The following is a 25,377-nucleotide window of genomic DNA, read 5'->3' as shown; positions in this document are numbered from 1 at the left end:
AAGAAACAATATAATAAGATATAAAGATATTCTAAATCCAAACGGGGCAATTAAAACAAGGCTAGAACTAGAAAATCTAGGTCAAAAAGTGGAATGGTGGGAATACCTTCAGATTCAAACTAAATTTAACAAAGACAAAAAAAAAATCCGGGATAAGCAAAAATGCCCTGCTAGATAAGCTATGTACTGGCCCTCAAGATAAGCTAATCAAAAATTTTTACTGCTACTTAAATTACAATGAATTGGACAACTTCAGCACAAAAATTAATGTCAAGAAATGGAATCTGGGTCTTAAAAATGAGATTAAAGAGGAGGAATGGCAAATACTCTGGACTAGGAACTATAAATTGACTATTGCCACTTCCTATAAAGAAAACTTGGTCAAAATGTTTTACCGATGGCATATTACCCCAATTAAGCTAACCAAATTAAATAATAAACTTTCTCCAAATTGTTGGAAATGTCAACAAGAATTGGGCACCTATTTCCACCTATGGTGGCAATGTACTAAAGCTAAATTATATTGGAACAAGATTGGAATTTGGATCGATGAAATATTAAATCTATCACTAGACAAAACTCCTGAATGTTTTTTATTAGGTATAATCAGACAAAATCTATTGAAACCTCAAGTACACCTAATCATTCACTTAACAACGGCAGCAAGACTAACCTATGCGCAGTGGTGGAAAAATGATGATTTACCCCCAAATGAAGTAATAATTTAAAAAATATTATACTGCGCAGAAATGTCGAAACTGACTTTACTAGTGAGAAATGAATCGTTGGCTACGTTCAATAATTGTTGGGACCCTTTTTATAATTGGCTAGGAAGCAAAAGCGAGAACAACAGGCTACAAGATTGAAATGTCAGACATAACCTTGAACTGTTACAAATCTGGTATAAAGTAACCTATTATCTTATATAATAACATGAGACTTTATATATATATATTTGAATATGAATTTTATTATTATTTGTTAACTTCTCTGCAATGTGTTTATTTCAACTTTGGCATTTAACAGTTTAGATAAAATATTCGAAACATGGTAATGAGCAAATATAATTGGATCTAATTTTCATTTTCAATACAACTCCCCTGTATATTCGCCGATATTTTTATTTTTACTTCCTGTTTGGTTTTTGTTTGTTTGTTTTGTTTTTTCCTTTCCTTTTTTTTTTCCCTTTCGTACTGTGTGTTTTATGTTTTGTATTATACGATGTACATGTTTCAATTTTAATAATAAAACTTTTAAAAAAAAAAAAAAAGTGGAGCAGTGAGTACTAACCTTTGAGTTCTTGTATGTGACCTAAGTTTAGGTTAGCCCTCTTGGGTTTTGAACCCACTGACTTGGGTGTACGTAAAAGAACCTGTTGATTTTAAATTTTTACTATGGTAAATGTTGATAAATATAAGCCATACAAACAAAAGCTCTTTTGAGATTCTCCGTAGTTTTTGAAAGTGAGATAGGGTTCTGAAAGAAAAAAAGTTTAATTAACAGCCTTATTCAGCATTGCATTAAGTCACCGTCATCCTGTATTGATTCTTCTTCTTCTTCCATATCCATCGTCAGACATTGGTGATTATGTTGGCAAGTCTACTTTTATCAACAGCCACATGAAAAAGTGCTGCTGAGCTTTGTCCAAACCATGTTGAAGCCATGATGTTCTTCTTCTGCCTGGACCTCATTTGCCTTTAATCTTTCCCTGGAGGATTCAGTGAAGGATGCCATATTTGTCTGGGTGTCGCATCACATGTCTGAAATATTCTAACTTTTGCTTTTTAATGGCTTTGATGATTTCCCAGGTGGCTTATCACGTCATCATTTGTGATTCTGTTAACCCAGCTTATATGTAATAGCTGCATTGATGCTGTCTAAATTCTATTCCAGTTCATGGAGACTCTGCTTAGATTGTGATGCTTCAGCAGTGACTAGCCAAGTGCTCTGTCTGAATTGTGGGATAGCTACCTGCGTCCCCATTGGCCAATTCTCTGCTGCTGCATCCTCCCACTGCTAGAGCTTGCTGTAGGTGGACACATAAGGCTGACCCTTCTATGGGTTGCCTTTTCCTGCCTAATTGATCAATTTTTCATTCTTCTTCTGAGAACGCTGAAAGAAAACAGGAAGAGACCAGGTACCAAATCTATTTATTTATTTATTCATTTATTTATTTATTCATTCATTCATTCATTCATTCATTCATTCATTCATGGATTTTTTTATGCTGCCCTACTCAGACTCAGGGTGGCTTACAACATGTTAGCACTAGCACTTTTTAACAGAGCCAGCATATTGCCCCCACAATCCAGGTCCTCATTTTAGTTCGAAGGATGGAAGACTGAGTCAACCTTGAGCCGGTGATGAGATTTGAACCGCTGACCTGCACATCTAGCAGTCAGCTTTAGTGGCCTGCAGTATGTCCAGAATCCATTGTGGATTTTTCCATATGGGGGGGGTGTCAAAGGAGAGGACTGCAGTGGTTTTACTACTCCATCAGTGAACTTGTGGAGGAAATTGGGAGGATGAAAGAGTGAAAAAAAAGTAAGTTGGAGGTTAAATGTTCCAGGACCAAAATGGCCATGCAGGGCAATAATTGCACCTCAATGCTAAATAAAGGGCAGGAGTTTTCTAGATGGAAGAAAAGCAGAAGCAGCAAGCTAAGCTCTGCTGTAATTAGTACAATCCAGATAGGATTCCTTTCATCTTGGAGCAGGAAGATAGAAATGGAGATGGCATTGGCAGTGGACTGGGGATAAGTGCAGCACATCAGATCCTCCCTTCTGAGAACGGTTGGGGTCCTGAACACCTGGCTGGCTACCTGGCCATACAAATACTGAAAACCAGACAGCTTTAGTCTGCATAGTTACTAGGGGTCAAGGCGAACTTGATGGCACTTAATCAAATAGTCAAGCAACCAATGTTTCCTTCCCTTATTCAGACTTCAAAGGACAATAATTTGACAATGTAAAAGAATTGTTGTCACTTATAATTTTGGAGGGTAATTTTTATCCCCCTAGTTTGGTATTTTTCATTTTCAAAAGTCTTCAGTTCAAATTATAGTTGCTGAAGGAAAGTTCTTTAGACTTTCACTTGAAAATACCATATTAAATCCCGGCTCCTCCTAACCATATTCTGAATGAAAATAAAAATAGATGAAACAAATAAACATGAAGAAACAGTGTCTACATGGAGGTCCTAGCAATGTGGTTCATGTCCATCCATTCTCCATACCGTGCGATATATTTTCCATTCAACCTATAATGAAACAAAAACTTATTTTAATCTATCAAAAGATGAGTGCTCAGTAATGTCTCAATCAGAGCTATGAAAGGACCCACCTAGATATCTCTGAGGGTAGATCCAGACCTCCAATTATCTGATCCACCCCACAGAATTCCACGGTTTATTTGATTTCACAATTTCAAGGTACATTTTGTCTGTTTCAAAAAACTTGATTTCCATTGTCTTTGGGGGGATTTGCTATCCCTATAAATTTATCCATTTTAGGAGGGGATTATTATGATTTACCACACAGTCAGCCAGATGTTCAGACTGAATTCAGCATTTTTGTCTACCTACCGTGGCTGCTGCTTCTCAGTGCCACAGGGTTTTCCGGATGGGACTTAAGAGGAAAGTGGTGGCTCACAGCTGCTAAGTTGCACAAGATGCTCTCCCAGCAGTGTGAAGAGAGGCAGCCATTGCCTTAGAGAGCAGAGATGGAGGGGAGGAGGCCCCGAAAGGCTGCTCAGTCAACCTCACCACATAGAGGAAGCTACATGTGTGCATTCATGTGTGGAAGCCATGCGCATATGCATGGAAGCCATGCATGAATGCATATGTAGAAGTTGCACATGCACACACTGAAACGCACATGCTCGTATTTTCAGTGAACTAGTGGTGGAATTATTTGACTCCCACCACTGACTAAAACTCACACCCTTCACTGTCACATCACATGGCCCAATCAATCCCTTGTGTCAGCTGCTGCCAAACTTCATTCACTCCCCTCTAGTTGCCAGTAGCCCGACATTGATCACATGTGAAAGAAAGTTGTTATGACTATACTGTAGTTCCTTTGCTACTCTCCCATTCCTACTGTGGCAGCCCTGTAAAGTCTGACCAAAGATGGATCCAGGGCTGACAGATATATTTCCAGATGATAAGCACTCAAGAGATGATTAGTACATCAACTGAAAAGAAAACAATGGATACTTACTCTAGTGCCTCAATATTACATTGAGGATGTTTGAGCCCTTTACACAGCACTTCCATTATTTTATCATCTGGGTTTTTGAGGGACAGTCTTAGCTCTCTCAGTCTCTGATTTTTCCTGAATAATAAGGCAAGATCCCTGCTAGAGGATTCAGTCAAGAACTCTCCATCAAGCCTGCAGAAAGGATCCAAAAATTATTATTATTTCTTGAAAAATAGGCACGGAGTGTATTTGTGAATTGAAGTGGATGTGATTATGTATGGCAACTCCCTGGATATATTTCAGGAATATTAACTGCCAAAAATACATTTGTACAAATCAATCTGAAAGAATAAAATTCACTTACTGTAGCATCTTTATTGTACATTCTGGATGTTTGAGACCATCACACAGAAGTTCCATTTTTCTGTCATTTGCATCCTCAAAAAACAAGTACAAATCTCTCAAGCTGTGGTTTTTCCTGAATACTTCTGCAAGATGCCTACAGCAGGATTCTGTCAGACTCTGAAAAGAAATTCTGCAGAGAAAGGCCAAGAAAAATACAATTACCTGTTTAAAAATAAGTATTTGTTATAGAAACTGAAGGGAATGTAATCACATATGCCAACCAAACTGCCTCTCTCTGGATATATTTCTAGAATATTAACAGTCCATAGACATGTATATATGACATTGAAAGGAAAAAAATAACAATGGCTTACTCTAGTGTCTGTATTGTACATTCTGGATGTTTGAGCCCATTGCATAGCAATTCCATTATTTTGTCATCTGGGTTCTTTAGGAACAAGTATAACACACTCAATTTTTGGTTTTTCCTGAGTAACTCTGCAAGATATCTGCTGCAAGATTCAGTCAGGGTCTTTCCATCCAGCCTGCAGATAAATAGACTGAATAATTAAAGTTATTTGCACAGAATGTGTTTTGTAGGAACTGAAGGAAATGGGATTATTATGTTCAACAACTTAACAGCTTTTTCTCTTGATATATTTCCAAAATATTAACCATCAAAAGATAGTTGCGAAGATCAAACTGAAAGAGGAAAAATCACTTACTCTATTTTACATTCTGGATGATTGAGCCCATCACACATTAGTTCCATTCTTTTGTCATCTGTGTTATTAAGGAACAAATATATCTTTCTCAATCTCTGGTTTTTCCTGAGTACTTCAGCAAGATGCCTGCTGCAGGATTCTGTCTGGATCTCTCCAGCAAGTCTGCCAAAAAAGTATGAAAATATCACCATTATCTTTTGACAAAAAGTCTGGAATATATTTTTAGATAGAATGAAGTGAATGTTATACTTGATGGCAACTGAACTGCCTCCACCGGATATATTCCCAGAATATTAATGGCCAAAAAACATTTGTACAGATCAAGCTGAAAAGGGAAAAGATCACTTACTGTAGCGTATTTATAGTACATTCTGGATGTTTGATGCCCTCAAACAGCACTTCCACTGCTTCGTTATCTTCATTGTCAAGGTTCAAGTTTAACCTTTCCAATCTCTGTTTTTTCCTGATTACTTCTGCAAGATGTCTACTGCCAGATTTGGTGATGAACCCTTCAGCAAGGCTGTCCAAAAAAGGAGGGAAAATAACAATTATCTGTTGAAAAAACAAGCATGCAATTTATTCTCATAGGAATTAAAGGAGTGTATGGCAGCAGAATGTATTCAAGGGAAAAAACAAAATCCAATTGCCTTTTGGGAGGGGAGGGGGAAGCACTTTTGGGACAACCATAACCTGGATGATTGAGAATATCCATGGACAAAACTATGGAATGTGTTTTATAGGAACTAAAGGAAACGTGATTATGTGTGGCAAATCCTCTCCCTGAATACATTTCCAGAATATTAATTTCCAAACGATGGTTCTGCAGACCAAACTGAAAGGAAAAATAACTGCCACTTACTGTAGCGTCTCTATTGTACATTCTGGTTGTTTGAGTCCATCACACAGCACTTCCATTATTTTGTCATCTGGGTTCTTGAGGGACAGTATTAACGTTTTCATTCTCTGATTCTTCCTGAGTACTTCAGCAAGATGCCTGCTGCAGGATTCGTTCAAGACTTCTCCAGCAAGCCTGCAGAAAGCAGTCTGAAAAATTACAATTAAGTCCTGAAAAACAAGCATATAGCTTATTTTTATAGGAACTGAGGGGGATGTAATTATGCTTCAGCTGCTTTTCTCTGGATATATTTCCATAATGTTAATCAACAAAAGACGATTGCAGAGATCAAACTGAAAGGACGGAACAATCACTTACTCTATTGTTTCTATTTTACATTCTGGATGACTGAGCCCATCACACAGTAGTTCCATAGTTTTGTCATCTGTGCTACTGAAGACCATATGTATCATTCTCAATCTCTGGTTTTTCATGAATAATAATGCAAGATATTTGCTAGAGGATTCAGTCAAGAACTTTTCATCAAGCCTGCAGAAAGGATCCAAAAAATAATTATTATTTCTTGAAAAATAAGCATGGACTGTATTTATATATGAATTTCCCTCCTGTCTCCAACCTTCCCTTTGTGGGAAGGTTGTAGAGAAAGTGGTAGTGCTACAGCTCCTAAGGTAATTGGAAGAAATGGATTATCTGGACCCTTTTCAATCTGGCTTCAGGCCTGGCTACAGCATAGAAACTGATGACTCTGATGGATGATCTTTGGCAAGCCCGAGATAGAGGTCATCCTCTATCTTGGTGCTACTTGACCTCTCAGTTCCTTTCAATACCATTGACCTTGCTATCCTACTGTGATGGCTAAGGGAGTTGGGAGTGGGAAGCACCATTATACATTGGTTCTACTCCTATCTCTCTGATCAGTCAGTGTTGGTGGGAGGAGAGAGGTCGACCCTAGGCCTCGCCTCAGGGCTCGGTCCTCTCTCCTCTTTTATTTAACATCTACATGGCTAGATAGATAGATAGATAGATAGATAGATAGATAGATAGATAGATAGATAGATAGATTAGATAGATAGATAGATAGATAGATAGATAGATAGATAGATAGACAGATAGACAGACAGACAGACAGACAGACAGACAGACATACAATAGGTAGGTAGGTAGGTAGGTAAGTCTGCAGAGAAAAGCCAAGAAAATAGAATTACCTTTTGAAAAACAAGGTGTTTTTTTTTACAGAAACTGAAGGGAATGTTATCATATATGCCAACCAAACTGCCTCTCCCTGGATATATTTCCAGAATATACATGTACATTCCAGAATGTACATGTATATTCAGAATAGACATGTACATTCTGAAACTGAAAGGAAAAAACAACAATCACTTACTTTAGTGACTGTATTGTACATTCTGGATGTTTGAGCCCATTGCATAGCAATTCCATTATTTTGTCATCTGGGTTCTTTAGGAACAAGGATAACACACTCCATTTTTGTTTTTTCCTGAATACCTCTGCAAGATGTCTGCTGCAAGATTCAGTCAGGAACATTACATCTAGACTGCAGATAAATAGACTGAATAATTAAAGTTATATTTGTTCAAAAACAAGTATATAATGTATTTTGTAGGAACTGAATGAAATGTGATTACGTACGGCAACTTAACAGCACTCTCTGGATATATTTCCAAAACTATTCCTAAGAGGTCAGTAAGGGTCATGCATAAGTACACCAAAGTGCCTTCCATCCCCTGTCCTAATGTTCCTCTTTTACTAGTATCATGTATTTAAATTTTTGTATACTAATACGTACTGGACAAAACAAATAAATAAATAAAAATAAAACATTTAACCATCAAAAGGCTGTTGCAGTAATTAAACTGAAAGGAGGAAAATCACTTACTGTATGGTTTCTATTTTACATTCTGGATGACTGAGCCCATCACACAACAGTTCCATTGTTTTGTCATTTGTGTTATTACGGAACAAATATAACTCTGTCAATCTCTGGTTTTTCCTGAGTACTTCTGCAAGATTCCTGCTGCAGGATTCTGTCAGGATCTCTCCACCAAGCCTGCAGGGAACAGTAATCATGAAAAGACGGTTGCTGCAGAGATCAAACTGGGAAAAGGTGGGGTGGGGATCACTTACTGTAGTATTTCTATTTTACATTCTGGATGTTTGAGTCCTCTACACAGTAACTCCATTGGTTTGTCATCTACGTTCTTGAGGCACAAGCCTAATGCTCTCAAACTCTGCATTTTACTGAGTACTTCTGCAAAATGCCTGCTGCATGATTCATTGATGGCCTTTCTTGCAAGCCTGGAGAGCAGAATATGGAAAATTACAGTTACCTTTTGAAAAAGAAGACTTGAATGTATTTTTATAATTATTGAATGAAATGTGATTATCTGTGGTATCTGAACTGGCTCTCTACTATTATGTGCACCAGGATGCCTATTGTCCCTCTCCTAATGTTTGTTTGTTTGTTTGTTAATTGATTGATTGATTGGACTTATATGCTGCCCCTCTGTGCACGCGGGGCAGCTTAGAACATTCCCTCTTATTAGTACCCATCTTTTAGATATGAATAATGTTATATCTATGTACTGTATATTACCAATACGTACTTGACTAAATAAATAAATAAAATTGTCTAAATTAAGAATAACCTAAATTCACCACCTGTCTTTTCCAAAGGGGGAATCAGTGAATGATTTCATTCCTGATGAACTTTGTTCAGTCCGGTACGCATCTTTTGATGCGGCCGTGGCCATGGTTAGGAAGTGTGGGGTTGGAACCCTTATGGGTAAATGTGACATTAAGTCGGCATTCCGGCTCCTCCCCATACGACTTCGAGCTCTTGGGCTTCCACTTCGAAGGTGGCTTTTATGTTGACAGGGCATTACCAATGGGATGCTCTGTCTCGCGCTCTCTTTTTGAGAGCTTTAGCACCTTCTTGGAGTGGGCACTCAGGAGGTGCAGTGGTCTGGGTTCGGTCGTTCACTACCTTGACGATTTCTTGTTAGCGAGGCCCGCACATTCAGAGCAATGTTTTGCTTTGATGCGGGACTTCGAAGCCCTTTGTGCTCAATTGGGGGTACCTTTAGCCCCCGAGAAGACCGAGGGCCCTGCTACCAAGATTACCTTTCTTGGTATTGAATTGGACTCTGAGGAGCAATCTTCTAGATTGCCCCTAGACAAATTAGTTAAGATACGGGGTAAACTTAATTTATTGTTAGGCTGCTGGAAAGTCACCCTTTGGCAGCTACAAGAATTAGCGGGGCTCCTTAATTTTGCCTGCCGGGTCATTGTTCCTGGCCGGGCTTTTTCCCGGAGGTTGTACAACGCGCTGAAGGGGCTGCGCTTGCCCCATCATCGTACCCGCCTATGCACCGGGGTCAGGGATGACCTACGTGTATGGCGGGAAATTTTAGTTCATTTTAACGGGTTGTCATTTTGGAGGCACGAGCTTCTCTTGGAAGCTGAGTTGCATTTATGCTCAGATGCTGCGGGGACCTGTGGTTTCAGGGTAATATTAGGCAACCAGTGGTGTCGTTCCACTTGGCCTCTGGAATGGAGGGCCTCTCCCTTAGTCAAGGACTTGACTTTTTTAGAGCTCTTTCCCTTGGTAGTGGCCTTAGAGCTTTGGGGGGAGCAGTTTAGGGACTTTTGGTGTGACAACCTGGCGGTAGTCCACGTTGTGAATGCCCTGTCCTCCAAGAGCAACAGGGTCATGCGGCTTGTCCGCCATTTTGTGCACAGGTCATTGTCCCTAAACGCCTTATTTTTGGCTCGACATGTCCCCGGGTTAGATAACGGGATTGCTGACGCCTTGTCCTGTGGTCAGTTGTCCAGGTTTCGAACCCTGGCTTTGTGGGCCCACGTGTCACCAGAGGCTTTTCCCAACCACCTTTGGAGCCTGGGCGGGCTCCCGAGCAGTGGAGAGAAGAGGCCTGCAGGGCTATGGCCCTCTCAGTAGCACCAGGCACCCTGAAGGCATATCAGCATGCAGGTAAGGAGTTCGGGGATTTCAGGCAGGATAGGTGTCCCTCCTGGTTGGTTTCGGCCAGCAGGGAGGTGACACGGAGCTGGGACCAGGAGATTACCAACGCTTCCTTGGGGAGGGGAGTTTTTCCATCACTCTATAAAGAAGCGCTTGTGCGCCCCCTCCTCAAGAAGCCCTCCCTGGACCCAGCTGTGCTTAATAACTATCGTCCAGTCTCCAACCTTCCCTTTATGGGGAAGGTTGTTGAGAAGGTGGTGGCACTCCAGCTCCAGCGGTCCTTGGAAGAAGCCGATTATCTAGGTCCCCGGCAGTCGGGTTTCAGGCCCGGTTACAGCACGGAAACCGCTTTGGTCGCATTGATGGATGATCTCTGGCGGGCCCGGGACAGGGGTTTATCCTCTGTCCTGGTGCTCCTTGACCTCTCAGCGGCTTTCGATACCATCGACCATGGTATCCTTCTGCACCGGCTGGAGGGGTTGGGGGTGGGAGGCACTGTTATTCAGTGGTTCTCCTCCTACCTCTCTGGCCGGTCGCAGTCGGTGTTAGTGGGGGGACAGAGGTCGACTCCTAGGTCTCTCCCTTGTGGGGTGCCTCAGGGGTCAGTCCTCTCCCCCCTGCTATTTAACATCTACATGAAACCGCTGGGCGAGATCATCCAAGGACATGGGGTGAGGTATCATCAATATGCGGATGATACCCAGCTTTACATCTCCACCCCATGCCCAGTCAATGAAGCGGTGGAAGTGATGTGCTGGTTCCTGGAGGCTGTTGGGTGTCAACAGACTCAAGCTCAACCCGGATAAGACGGAGTGGCTGTGGGTTTTGCCTCCCAAGGACAATTCCATCTGTCCGTCCATTACCCAGGGGGGGGAGGAATTATTGACCCCCTCACAGAGGGTCCGCAACTTGGGCGTCCTCCTCGATCCACAGCTCACATTAGAACAACACCTTTCAGCTGTGGCGAAGGGGGCGTTTGCCCAGGTTCGCCTGGTGCACCAGTTGCGGCCCTATCTGGACCGGGACTCATTGCTCACAGTCACTCATGCCCTCATCACCTCGAGGTTCGACTACTGTAATGCTCTCTACATGGGGCTACCTTTGAAAAGTGTTCAGAAACTTCAGATCGTGCAAAATGCAGCTGCGAGAGCAGTCATGGGCCTACCTAGATATGCCCATGTTTCACCATCACTCCGCAGTCTGCATTGGCTGCCGATCAATTTCCGGTCACAATTCAAAGTGTTGGTTATGACCTTTAAAGCCCTTCATGGCATCGGACCAGAATATCTCCGAGACCGCCTCCTGCCGCACGAATCCCAGCGACCGATTAGGTCCCACAGAGTGGGCCTTCTCCGGGTCCCGTCAACTAAACAATGTCGGTTGGCGGGCCCCAGGGGAAGAGCCTTCTCTGTGGCGGCACCGGCCCTCTGGAACCAACTCCCCCCGGAGATTAGAACTGCCCCTGCTCTTCCTGCCTTCCGTAAACTCCTTAAAACCCACCTTTGCCGTCAGGCATGGGGGAACTGAAACATCTCCCCCTGGGCACGTTTAATTTATGCATGGTATGTCTGTGTGTGTGTCTGTTAGCATACGGGGTTTTTAAATAGTTAAATATTTTAAATTTGTCTGATTGCTTATGATTTGTTTCTACATGTTGTGAGCCGCCCCGAGTCTTCGGAGAGGGGCGGCATACAAATCTAAGTAATAAATAAATAAATAAATAAATAAATAAATAGGGGTTGCACCCATAGTTGGCCTGCCCTGGTAGAACACCTGATGGAATTTTGTGTCCAGCTTAGGCAGCGTGGCCTTTCAGTTAGGACAATTAGGTCCAAGTTGGCCGGTCTCGCCTTTCTGTCCAAGGCAAGGTGGTTTATGGATCTTTCTGGTGACTTCCGCATTCGGAAGATGCTGGAAGGCTGGGCGAGGGAGCGTCAGGGAACCCCGTTGGATAGTCGCCAGGCTCTGATGGTGCAGCAGTTGTCACTTATTAATCAAGCTGTGGACAGTCTGTGTGCCTCTCTGTACGAGGCCCGTCTCTTTAGGGCAGCGACTTGTGTCATGTTTTTTGGGGCCCTGCGGTTCAGTGATGCTATGGCCTCCTCGCAGGCTGACATGTCGCTCCGTGCCTTCCAGTTCACTGATCTAGATTTCAGGGACGAGGGTATCTCCCTTTTAGTGAGACAGTCCAAGACAGATCAGTTGCATAGAGGGATTAGGATAGAGCTTAATGCGGCCGCCGTTCAGTCTGTGTGCCCGGTGGCTGCTCTTCATCACTTCTGTAGCATGAGAGGATCAGGGCAGGGGTTCCTTTTTAAACACCAGGATGGTACTCCTCTGACCCACTATCAATTCTGGGTCTTAGTGTCCAGGGCTATGGTCAAGATAGGTATTGATCCCGCCGGCTATGGAACACACTCGTTCCGTATCGGTGCTGCCACTAGCGCAGCACTTTCGGGGTTCCCGGCCCAGCGGATTCGGGAGATCGGCCGCTGGCGGTCAGTGGCCTATTTAGGTTATGTACGGCCTGCTGAGGGTCTAGGACAGGGTCTTAGGCAAGGTAACCTCTCTGTGTCCTCTTCCAGGTAGCCCTGTCAGTACGAGACCGATAGCATTGCTTTGCGGCCACAGTATGATATTTTGGACCGGCCGCTCAGCAGCAAGAACCGCCGTGGGGACCCAGCTGTCATTGGGCCGATGGGTCAACATTGTCTGGATGGGAAGAAGAGGAATGCAGTGAGAAGGTCTCCTACCACTGTTACTGGGAGGGCGGCACCCCATTGCTGCGCCCAGGTGGCTGGTCTTGCACCTCGGTGGCAACGACCTGTGCGTGCTTGGAGGTCTGCCCTTGATCTGCCAGGCGCGCGAAGAGCTGCGGTGGCTTCGCACTGTGTGGCCCAACACACAAGTGGTATGGTCTGAGATTCTCCCGAGGATCACTTGGAGGGACGCCATTTCCCTTGGGGCCATTCACCGGGTTAGATGGAGAGTTAATAAGGCCCTGGGTAAGGTAGTCAGAGAGTTAGGTGGGGTTGTAGTGGCCCATCCCCACATCACCATAGATCAGCCGTGGCTTTACTGGGCTGACGGTGTTCACTTGTCAGAACAAGGGAACACCATCTTCTTACAGGACCTGCAGCGGTCACTGCGCAAGCTGGTGCAGTTAGAGGGGGGAGTCGGGGGGCCAAGATAGAGATCTGACCCCCACTCCGTGGCAGGTTAGGGGCGGAAAACTGGGTGGTGGTTTAGCAACTGCGTGTTCTCCGTTGGGCATCTTTGAGGATGATTGACAGGTTTTCTCCAAAGGCTTGTGGTTTTGACGACCTGAGCAGTTGGGGGGAACCTGTCTTTGGGTCCCGCCCATTTAATTCCCCTTGTAGGGGTTAGCCGGCGGGACCTCCCACATGCAAGTGCATGGCAAGGTCTCAGGTGAGGGAGTGGTCCCTCACCTGGATTAGCATGGAGATACGCCCATAAGTTGCCCCGGAAGTTTATTCTACGTCATTTTCCGCCCCGGAAGCAATTGTTTGACCCTGCGGGTCCTTGTTAGGGTCATAAGTTAATTATGCTAATTATGCTAATTTATTTAAATAAATTATGCAAATTTATTTTAATGAAAATGACCCAGTTTTAAATCCAGCTCTTTTGTCCGTGTCTTACTCCGCCTCTCCTGCAATTGTTATATTAAAGTTTTGTGGTCTTTCGATTATGATCACAAATATAGTATAATTGTATCTTAGAAAACAGTAATCTGGAAGGAACTGAAAAGAATATGGTTAAATTTCAAAACTATAACCGTCTTTTCCTAGCTCTTTTCCAGAGCTCAAGAGAAAGCATCACACATCAAACTGTGAAAGAAAAACTGAACACTCACACTAATGTTTCTATTTTACAGTCCATGTGTTGGAGCCCCTCACACAACAGTTCTGCTGCTCTATCATCTATGTCCTTGGGGGCCAAACGTAACATTTTCAATCTCTGGTTTTTCTTGAAGACTTCAGCAAGATGCCTGCTGCAGGACTCTGTGAGGGACCAGCCATCCAAACTGAAAGAACAGCAATCACTCAGAAGAATTAAAATGATACCTTCTGATTAGTAGTACCACATATAAAAATAGATGGTAAAGACAATAATAATTAAAAACAATTAAAAGCAATAGTTATAAGCAATTAATCAAGATGTTTTCAGAGTTTATATTCTCTTACATTCCATTTATTTTATTTTTGAGGCTTAGAACAATGTTTTCTGTGCCAGCACTAATGGCTATCAGGCAGCAAGGTAGTAATGTGGATGCTTTCCCAGTCCAGTGACAGGCAAGCTCCCACAGACCCTTGAGACGTTTTTAATCAATATTCAATGACAATGTAAATGTAGCCACAAACTGACATAGATTGATACTGGGAACCCAATTACAAGTGACAACTGCAAATTAAAAAACCCAAGAAACCCAGTAATGGGAAGCTTCACAGATCTGAGGCTTACAAAGTTGTTCTCAGCATTTGCTCTCAAGAAGTGAGGTCAATAAATCAACTACACTGAGCTCCCATTCAATATGCAGCTGTGGCAGTTTCCTTCTCAGCTTTGACTCCTCTGCAGGTTTCTTGCCAAATCTCTCAGATATTCCACATTTTTCTTTATAGGAGTTGTTGCTGGGTGCAAACAAGGCATCCTGGGGGCTTACTGGAATTGAACTTTGGCTCCACTACAACTGGAATCATCCAAGCCAAGACAGGTCAAGAAACTTCTCTTTCTCTCCATCCTCTTTATCAAAGGACATGACCAGTACATTTATACAACTTTAGAGTCAAGAATGGTATTTTAAAGAATAAGATTGCCATGGCCAAAGCCACTTTAGATCATCTAGTCAAATTCCTGGCCTGTGGGTTGGAAGCGTCACTGGCCATACACACGCCCATTTTAGCAAAGGGGGAAAGTTGCAATATGTCATGTGACAACTTAATGCTGCGAGTTTGACACCCCAATCTAGTCAATCAGTTACACACAGAACTATTATGCATAGGCAGTAAAGGGCTACCAAAATTTTTACTACACACTGTGGGCATGGCTTATACAGGATGGCCTGCATTTTCTTTCAACATCTTTCAATGCAAATTGGGTGGTCTGGAGTGGAGCTCCATTTTTGTTACCCCACTGCGTCGGTGGCGTCCCGTCCCCCCCATTCAGGCAGTAACCCACCCCTGTGCATAGGTTTCTGTATCAATAACATTTAGGATAAAATTCATGCAGTTTCTTACCGCAGATCTCTTAGGTTTCTCAGCTTTGTCAGTGCTTTAAAGAAATCTTCCATGTATCTTTCATCCAAATTCCATTCCCTATAAGGGGAAATATATTTTTGCTGTCACTTTTCCTTCAATATTTTCAGTTCCATAGTTTACAACTATAGTTAGCATGCCAGTCTATTTGTAAAATAAATGTATTCATGTTCCAATATGGGAAATTAATAACAGCAAAAGATAATTTGTAAATGAAAAGTTTATAGAAATTGGTAGTCCGCAACTAGCAACAGTAATAGAGCCTGCCAATTACATTCAGAAATTCTGACACTGTCAAGTGAAGTTCCAATGTAATTGGCTTATGACTGCCCCATTCATTCTGCCCTTGGTTTAATTATTAAATGAAGAACAGGATGCAGCAGGGTTTCAGGGAGAAGTTCCAGGACAGAAGTGGACAACTCTCCGAGTCTTCGGAGAGGGGCGGCATACAAAGCTAATAAATAAATAAACTTGTTTTAGCCAACTTGACATAGTCCACTTGCCATAGTGAACTTGACATGGGACAATTCATTATGGGACAATTTAACAATACTATTTAAGTATTTTAAAAAATATATTTTAAAAAAATCTTGCTATTTGCATTTCATTTCCCCCCTCCTTTTGCATCCTTTCTTTAATGATTCTACCCCACCATTTCTTTGACATTAGTGTAACTCTTGTCCTAGCAAGTTGCAACAGGACCGCCTTCTGCCGCACGAATCCCAGCGACCGATAAGGTCCCACAGAGTTGGCTTTTTCCGGGTCCCGTCGACTAAACAATGTCGTTTGGCGGGACCCAGAGGAAGAGCCTTCTCTGTGGCAGCCCCGACCCTCTGGAACCAGCTCCCCCCAGAGATTAGAATTGCCCCCACCCTCCTTGCCTTTCGTAAACTTCTAAAAACCCACCTCTGCCGTCAGGCATGGGGGAATTGAGACACCTCCCCCGGGGCCTATACATTTTATGCATGGTATTTTTGTGTGTATGTTTGGTGATTTTAAATTATTAGATTTGTTATATATTGTTTTATTGTTGTGAGCCACCCTGAGTCTACGGAGAGGGGTGGCATACAAATCTAATAAATAATAATAAGTAATAATAATTATGGCGAACCTCTATGGCATGTGTGCCACAGGTGGCATGCAGACATATCTCAAAGGGCGTAAGGCGTTGTCAACTCCAGTGCACATGCATGTACTGGCCAGCTGATTGTTTTGTCTTGGGGAAGGCTCTTTTCACTTTCTGGGGGCTTTGGGGGGGGGGCTTCCCTTAAACCTCTGGAGGGTGAAAAATGGCTCAATGAGCAAACCGGAATTTGAGAAAAACAGACTTCTCTCTTACCCGTTGGGCCATTTTTTGCACTCCAAAAGCTTCAGGGAAGCCTCCTGAATAACAGCCTCCGGAATAACAATGATAACACAAAGAGATATCAGCAACAGAATTAAGAAGAGCAGTGCAAAAACAACAAAATAATAAGACACCAGGACTGGATGGTTTGCTGGGAGAAGTATCTAAGAGTCTGTATGAGGACTTTGAGTTGATGTTACTGAAAGTATATAATGATGTATTGAAGAAAACTAAATTACTAGATTCCTGTACAGAGGCCTATATATTTCTCATTTCAAAAGAAGGTACAGACCTCAAACAAACAAAAAATTATAGGCCAATCTCATTGTTGAACACAGATTATAAAAAAAATACCACTATAATTGCAAAAAGATTGAAATTGATATTAAATCAGATAATATATTCAGACCAAAATGGGGGGGGGGGGGATGTTAGCTACAAGGCAAATTAGGAATAATATGAGGGTGGTGTTAAATATTATAGTATACTATGAAGCACATCCTGAAAAAATGGCATTAATATTTTTGAATGCCCAGAAAGCATTCTCAATTGGCAATTCTTATTCCAACAAATTAAAGATATGAGATTTGGAAGGAAGTTTGAGAAAATGATAGTAGCAATATACATGATGCAAAAGGCAAGAGTGATAATTAATGGGAATAATACAGAGAATTTTGAAATAAATAAGGGAGCAAAACAGGGGTGTCACCTCTGTTTTTTATCTTGACTTTAGAAGTGCTCTTAACCCAAATTATGTGTAATAGATGAAAGGACTTAAAGTAAACAAAGAATATAAAACACAGGAATTTGCAGATGACCTAATGTTCTTTATAGAAGAGCCAATGGAGATAGGAAATATTTTAATGAAAGAAATAGGAGAATTTGGTATACTGGCAAGATTGAAAATTAATAGAGAGAAAACTACAATGTTAATAAGGAACTTAACTGAAACACAAAAGAATTAGAGAAAGAATTGGGACTGCAAATTGAAAAAAGAGATCAAATTTGGCTTACTGTAAGATGTTATTCAATAAAAGATGATAATTATTTAAAAAAATGAAGAAAGATTTAGAGAGCATATGCACCAAGTCAAATTCCTTGTGTGTCCAATCACACTTGGCCAATAAAATTTTATTCTATTCTATTTGAGGGAAATTAGAGTTACCATTATTAGGTAGCAAGGTAAGGGCTGGGCCAGGTGGCAGAACGGGTGGTGGGCAGGCTGCTCGCGGCGGAGCTGCCGCTTACGGTGGAGTAAGAGGGGGAGCAGGGGAGCGAGCGGCAGTGAGCAGGCAGTGAGCGAGCAGTGGGAGTGGCGGCGAGCAGCGGTGGTCACGTACCATGTTTTGGTCTATTTGCAGGCCTTTTTGCTTTTCCGCATGCGCAGAAGCAAAAAGAAAATAAATCTCGCATACGGGCATCCTCGCGTAAGTTTCAGCTTCTGCGCATGCGCAAAAGCTGAATTCTGCGTTGGGCACGAGTGCTCCCAGCCCATTCCGGTAGCACCTGGAATAGTGGCCCGCCCCTGGATGGGAGGAATAAAATAAGCAGGAAATGGTCTCATTGGGAGCTGTAGTGAGCACAGTCTGAGCAGAACATGAGCTCACCCTGTGGCTACAGCAGAAGAAGACACTAAAATCTGGAAAAAGCTCTTCAGCCAGCTTCATTTCCAACAGATAACAAACAGCTAAAAACTTCAACAAGGAAATTATCCATGTTTCAATTTACATTTAAGCCAAAGTTCTCAAGTATTAAATAAAGGTATTGAAAAATTATAAACCTTAATAGGAATGCCCTTAAATGTTAATCCTACAGTTTATTCAGTTTTTAGCCAATTTCTAGAAAATGTGTCCTTTATCAATTCAGTGCTGAAGCAGAGAAAATATTCTCCTAAGAACTGATCCAAGTCGCACCACAAGGAGGAATTCCTTTAAATTCTCGATCTACCCATCTTAATTAAGATGAAAAATGAGGTAGTGTTTGAATTAAAATTCTAAGATAAAACCATATAGTCCATTTTTTAAGATGACTCATTTCAAAATGACCCTTTAAAAGGGGGATACTTAAGAGGTTTCCAATTATTATAGATGCATCTTCTTATGCTATCTGACAGTTAAGATGAAAATTTTATATACTATGGAGCATTTAAGGGTTTTGAATGTAGCTCTTTTAAGTTAAAGGGAGAAAGACACTGGCCTTTGCTATGGCCAAGAGAGCTTCCAATCAATCTTTAAAGACATTAGTGTCAGGTTATGCATAAAACAATCACCCCCTTTTTTAGTTGTTTATTTACAATTACTACATCCTCCAGATCTCAACAGCAATTGTCTCTCTGATCTTGAACTGAGCGCTTCCTAGTGATACCATTATTCAGCGGTTCAAATCTCATCACCAGCTCAAGGTTGACTCAGCCTTCCATCCTTCCAAGGTGGGTAAAATGAGGACCCGGACTGTGGGGGCAATATTCTGGCTCTGTTAAAAAGTGCTACTGCTAATATGTTGTAAGCCGCCCTGAGTCTAAGAAGAAGGTGGCATTAAAAAATTGAATGAATGAACTAACAAACAAACAAACAAATAAATAAATAAATAAATATTAGGTTCTGTAAATGCAAGAGAGATATGCACGACCGGCGGCTTAAACTGCCGGCCAAAATTGCCCCCGGAGCAAGGGGGATGCTGCTTGCGGCTCTATTGAGCCCCGAACTTCCGGGTTCTGAAAAACCCAGAAGTTCGGCTTTTGGCAGCGCGCCAGGTCGGTGCGCTGCCTCCTGGGAGGTAGGGGAGGTCCCGGATTGCCCTATTTAAGGGCGATCCGAGCAGGACCTCCTCCTTGCCTGCAGCCTTCTGGAAGCGAACACCTGCCCACCCTCCGCTTTTAACAGTGTGTCCTAAGGAGGTCGCCTCGGGGCCGAATAGGAATTTTTTGTGGCCTCCCCTTTAGAGGCGGACATTTTTTTGCCTATTCCACACTGACGGTATGGACTGGACTGGTTAGGGGGTGTGGCGCACTTAGATGTCAGTATAGGCCTCCCTCTGGTCATTGGGGTTTGGCAGGTTAGGGGCGGAAATGGGGAATTAGAAGCGACTGCGCATGCTCCTTTGGGCACCCTTTAAAGGGTGATGGACCGCCTCTCTCCAGGAACTAGATGTTGGAACAACGTCAAGGATTGGAGAGAGGATGTCCATGGGAATCACCGGATCCAATTTCCCATGGGGATTGGAGGGTGAACTCCTCCCACATGATGAAGGGGCGTGGCTTGGATCCAGGTGAAGGTGGCTACCTTCACCTGGTTCAGCAAGGAGTTTTTGCCCAATGTTGCCAAGGAAGTTTCTGGTAGGAATTTCTGCCCATTAGTTTTGGCCTCTGCAGGTCCTTAGTTATGTTGAATTTAAATATTTAAATTTATGTATTTAAAGTTACGTTATTTAAATTTATGCAAATTTAATAAAATGACCCTTATTTAATCCACAATATGTCTCAGCGTCTTTACTCTGCTTCCGGGGCAATGTCTGGTATTGGTCGACCAATGGACAACTGTTTGTTTTTAGTTAATCATCCTCTGAGCCTCCCTAGCCCAAGCCATCTTCACTGCTTCATTCTAACATCTCCACTGCCAAGAATTGATCTCTCTTTAACTTAGCTGCTCAAAGACATTTATGCATATGTCTAAGTGACAATTTTCTGGTCTATTGTTATATTTAAGAGTGTAGGTTAGAAACTAGTGGTGGCAGGATTGGAAGCTGATAGCACAGTGGGTTATAAACTTTCAAAAAATACTTACTCAATTTTTGAAAAAGATAATTTTTCCTCTTCCCGATATGAAAATGAACGGATTATAATATTTAATTCTTTCAAATTTTGGCAGTGTTGTATACAATAGGCCAGGAAAATCAATTCCATATCAGAGTAGCATCGATAACTTATTCTGGTGACATCACATAGTGCATCATTTACAAAATTGTCATCTTGTGTCTCATATAAATAAGCTAACATTTCTTTTTTTCTTTTGTCAATTTTATATTTCACCCAGTCTAATAAGAACTTTTTATTCTTAGGAGAAATTTCCCATCCAAATTCTTTTTTCAACTGTCTCATTCTTTCTTCTTCATTTAAAAAACCAAAAAGAAAACGAAATCCTACTGCAAAATCACGCCTAAAAGATTTATGACTTTCTAACAGTGTCTGTAAATTTGTATTCCAGTTTTCAGAATGGTGCTCCTCTCCTTCTTCTAGGACATAAAACAAAGCAGCAAAAAACTCCTGGAAGCTTAAGTGAATGAAGCTATAGGTTTGAATACAATCAATGTCTCTTTTGAAGACACTTTGATTTAGAAAGAGAGGGGTGTAGTCTATTTGATCTAAGCCATGCTTCTTGACTTCTTTCTCCATAAACAATATTTTCTGTTTCCAGACTCCCTCTGCAGCTAAAGAGCACAAACCTTTTACATTTGCTTGGACATCCTGTTTGGATTCTTTATGATGAAACTTTAACAAACTGGAGAAATATAGCATATAGATTGCAGTGAGGGTGTATGGTGTCTTTTGGAGATCCTTGCCTCTCTCCAGCTCCTGTTTCATCACTGTGCAGATGATCCAGTTCACAAGAGGAATCACACACATGGTAAAAAGGGTATCATTTTGTTTAACAAATCTGAGAGCTTGAGTTGCTTGGTCTTTGTTTTCAAAAAACTTGTAGAAATATTCTTCTCTCTCTTTGGTGGAAAACCCCAATATCTCAAAATAACGTGGGTGTTCTAAACATTGATTGAGTTTCTCCAAAGCAGTTGGTCTTGTTGTGATTATAAGAGAGGATTTAGGAAGAATCTTTTTTTGAAATAAATTACTCAAAATAATTCTCACTGGCTCCTTCTTCCAGGGATCAGTGCAACAGTAGTTTTCAGCCTGATTAAAGGAATGTCTTAATTCATCAAACCCATCAATTATAAACAGAAGTTTCTCTTCATTCCTCAGTATGTTTTGAATCACATTTTTCACTTTTTGACACTTGAGCCATTCATTTGAAATTATTTCTGCAATGCTAGTTTTCTGGGACTCTGCATGGAAATTCATCTCACTGCAGCAAACATAGAAAACATAATTAAATTTATTTTGGTAAAGTTGTTGAGAAGCCCAGTCAAACATGATTTTTTTGGCCATCATTGTTTTTCCAATTCCTGCAGCTCCTTGCAACACAACAATTTGTGGAGTTAATCCATATTTATCAGGGTTAAATAAAGCTTCAATGCTGGTTGAAGTCTCAGCTCTTTTGCTGATGATTTCAAGATGTTCTCTTCCCATTGCCAGAATTTCATCCTCTTTCTCTTCTTCTGACTGGTGATAATCTAGCATGATTAGCTTTGAATATCTCTGGTTTAGGGGCACGTATTCACCAGGAATAGCATTAGGATCTTTGATCATTGCAAATTTTTTTTTAATGTAGTTTCTGTATTCTAAGGGAAGAATGAATGAAATTAGAAGCATTAAAAATAAGCAATTAAATGTTTTGTTTCTGTATCTTTTTCTTGGGGCAATCTCATCTGCTCTCTGAATTAATGAATTCAGGGAAGTTGTAGGGTACTTTTTAATTGGTTTGTCAGAATTGATGAGAATAGAAAAATTCTTGTTAATCAATACTTTAAATATTTATCATTTAAACTCTTTTATTCCATATAATGTTTCTCAAATGATTGCATTAAATACTTCTTCTTTCCCTTCTTTTTCTCCTGGTCAGCATTGCAATACCATCATGGAGTTTTCTCCATCAAGATTTTTGAGATGATTAATATTTACAGTGGTTTGCATAGAAGTGGATGGAGAAGGGATGAACTGCTCATGCTAAATTAGTTTTACACATAATTCAATAATCCTTCGATTGATTCCTGCCTTACCTGATGAAATTGGAAGTTGGTGAGCATCAATATCTACAATTAAAATGAACTAGAATTAGTAAAACACACATTATAAAAATTGGTAAATTACAGAGCATTTTTTAAAAAAATAGATAAATGCATGGGTATATATTTTCTTTCAATATCTAAATTTTTAATGTATATTCGATTTCTTATAATTCCTAGTGCTTTCTATATATTTATTTTCCTTTTTCCCCTTTTTCTTTCATAAGCAGACTTGAACAGACTAAGAGGCCACATGTAGTCGTGAAAATTACAGTAGGTAACTGTACCCCTTGCCCTCTCTCCCAGCCCTGTGTTTCTTGGAAGAAGGGGAACTGCCACCAAACCTTTCTCCCGGTTCCCCAGATACTAAGCCAAAAGAATATTGTGATCAATAGTATCAATATCATTCACAAATCAAGAAGGGCTAGAACAAATATATTACCTATGTCCTAGACCCGTGATGGCAAACCTATGCTATGCATGCCCCCGGTAGCATAAAGGGCCATCTCGATGGGCCAGTGAATCAACGTCCAGGTCAGCACATGCACGAGTGCCTTCTGCTAACCAGCTGATTTTGGGGTTTTGGACAGAGATGCATGAGCATGCGCAGGGTAGGGGGTTACACAACCCATTTTTAGTTCCAGGTGGCTTCAGAAAACTCTGCTAGCAGAAAAATGGGGTGGGCAGGGGTGTAGTGCTCTCTCTCCACAGCCTGCTTTTTGTTCCAGGTGGTTTCAGGAAACTTTGGAGCCATGCAAGAGGCCTGCTCAGGTGAGGAGACTTATAAATTTGATAGGAATCCCTGGAATCCGACAGAGTGGGAAGGCAGCTTCTCCTTTAAAAGAGGAGGGGGTCCTCCTCCAAGCAGCTTTGCCTCCCCCTTGTCACCCTCCTTGTGTGCTACCAAGAACAACTTTCCAAACCAGGGTAGATGCTTTTCCAAGCCAAGGGAGACACGGGGGGGGGGGTTTGATCTGGGGGACTGTTGCCCCCTCCCAAGCAGGGAGTTGTTGATGTAAATCTGCCTTAGCCATTTTGGCTTCGCTGAGTTGTACTAGAGAGCTGGTGAGTAGAGAAGCAGGAGTGGCTCTGGCCCCCTCACCCCATCCAGAAACCTTTCTGGATTTCAAGTGTACTGAAGGGCAGAGGGTGGAGGGCGGAGGGAGGGGGTCCACCTCTGGGGATTTTCCAAGCCAGGGAACACACCAGGGGATGCCATTTTGGTTCTTTCATCCTCTGTGCACACATGAAGTGTTCTGTAGATGCACATAAGTTAAAGGAACACAAAATGGTGTCATCTGGGTGGATGGTCGGAGCCTCATGCTCTCTTCTCAACCTGGTCCCTGATAACCTATGGGCACAAGTGAACTGGGAGCATTAACCCCTGCCTTAATTCTGTATCATGTCAAGAAGCCTGCTAGAAAAAAGGATAGGCTAAATTCAACTTTAAAGGATCTCCCTTAAATTTAGATCAATGGACTAATTTCTTTGGCTGGAACCTGGCTTAACCTTTTTATTTGACAGTGATAGGAAAGTGCCAAACTGAGTGACAATGCTGATGCTTAGCTAAGGTTTGATTCCAGGCTCAAGATAAGGAATCTCAAACAAAAGCCCCACGCTGAAGTTCCAGGGTACCATTGCTAATCATAATAAACAACAAATAATTGAAATAATTTAGTGGAGATAACATTTCTCTAATATGTTGGATTTTCTTACCTTTATTTTCTTCAAGATTTTTTGCAAGATCATTTCTATTGCATTTTCGAAGGACATCAATGCATACCTCTAGAGCATCTTCTCCATAATATTGAATCAGGAGTTCTACAACTTCTTGTTGTAGATCAGCTTTATCCAATGAAGCCATAGGAATGTTTGGCCTTCCATCATAATTAATAGAATTCAGCCTCCATTTAAATTCTTTAAATTGCTTCTCAATGAGTTCAGTCAATGCATTGTAAATATCTTCTTTCACAGTGCTACTCATGTCAACTATGATGGAGAATATCCAATCTAAAATTAAAATTAAAAAATTAAACTAATATGGAAAATGAAGTCTGAAAGGATCACATACCTAAGACCGCCTTCAAACAACCCAAACGATGCCTCTATACATAGACATCACTAAAGTATATTACTACTAAAAGGAGGTGGAGGACCTCAATTATAGCATCAAAGGCATGGTCATTGCTTACTGTATATCAGATCAAGAACTGCTAATATACAAGATACAAGTTAAGCTGAAAAAAAAGAGATAAGGTATGATATTGAATAAATTGTATTTTTCGGAGTATAAGACACTCTTGAGTATAAGATGCACATTAATTTTTGGGGAGGAAAATAAGAAAAAAAATCTGCCTTTGCCTATCAGCATCCATTTATATCATCAGCATCCATTGATATCATCTGGCTAACATCCTTGCAGAAAACAGTAAACAGCCTGGTAAGCTTCAGCACATTATTCTAGCCTGATTCAGCATAAGCTGCTGATTGGCAGGTGGATATGCCTCCTGGAATACCCCCAACCAACTGTCCTGGCTCCGGGATCACCACAGCCCATTGCTGTCTCTACACCTTGTGTGTTGCATTTTTTGCCTCCGAACATTGTATATTTGGCCTCTGCACATCACAGTTTTTGACCTCTGTGCATCACATTTTTGGCCTCTGTGCATCACATTTTGGCCTCTGTGTGTCATGCTTTTGGTATCTACCCTCTCTGTTTTAGGCCATTCCTATGAAG

At 41.5% G+C, this 25,377-nt stretch overlaps 1 protein-coding gene across 1 annotated transcript; it reads right to left on the bottom strand.

The window, feature by feature from the left end:
* Window positions 1-3,021: 3,021 nt before the first annotated feature.
* LOC139155600 (NACHT, LRR and PYD domains-containing protein 12-like) lies at window positions 3,022-24,624 on the bottom strand. Its single transcript, XM_070730800.1, has 10 exons — window positions 24,357-24,624; window positions 22,635-22,667; window positions 20,528-22,196; window positions 15,383-15,460; window positions 14,002-14,172; window positions 8,273-8,443; window positions 8,025-8,195; window positions 4,563-4,733; window positions 4,220-4,390; window positions 3,022-3,258 (listed from the first exon to the last, which is right to left on the bottom strand). Exons 1-10 carry the CDS (start codon window positions 24,622-24,624, stop codon window positions 3,186-3,188), a joined length of 2,976 nt encoding a protein of 991 aa, XP_070586901.1. The 3' UTR covers window positions 3,022-3,185.
* Between the last annotated feature and the right edge of the window lie 753 nt (window positions 24,625-25,377).

The sequence above is a fragment of the Erythrolamprus reginae genome, unplaced genomic scaffold (assembly GCF_031021105.1).
Source record: "Erythrolamprus reginae isolate rEryReg1 unplaced genomic scaffold, rEryReg1.hap1 H_32, whole genome shotgun sequence".
NCBI lineage: Eukaryota > Metazoa > Chordata > Lepidosauria > Squamata > Dipsadidae > Erythrolamprus > Erythrolamprus reginae.
Note: the sequence above shows the minus strand (reverse complement) of the source record. Positions and strands in the feature narration are given on the sequence as shown.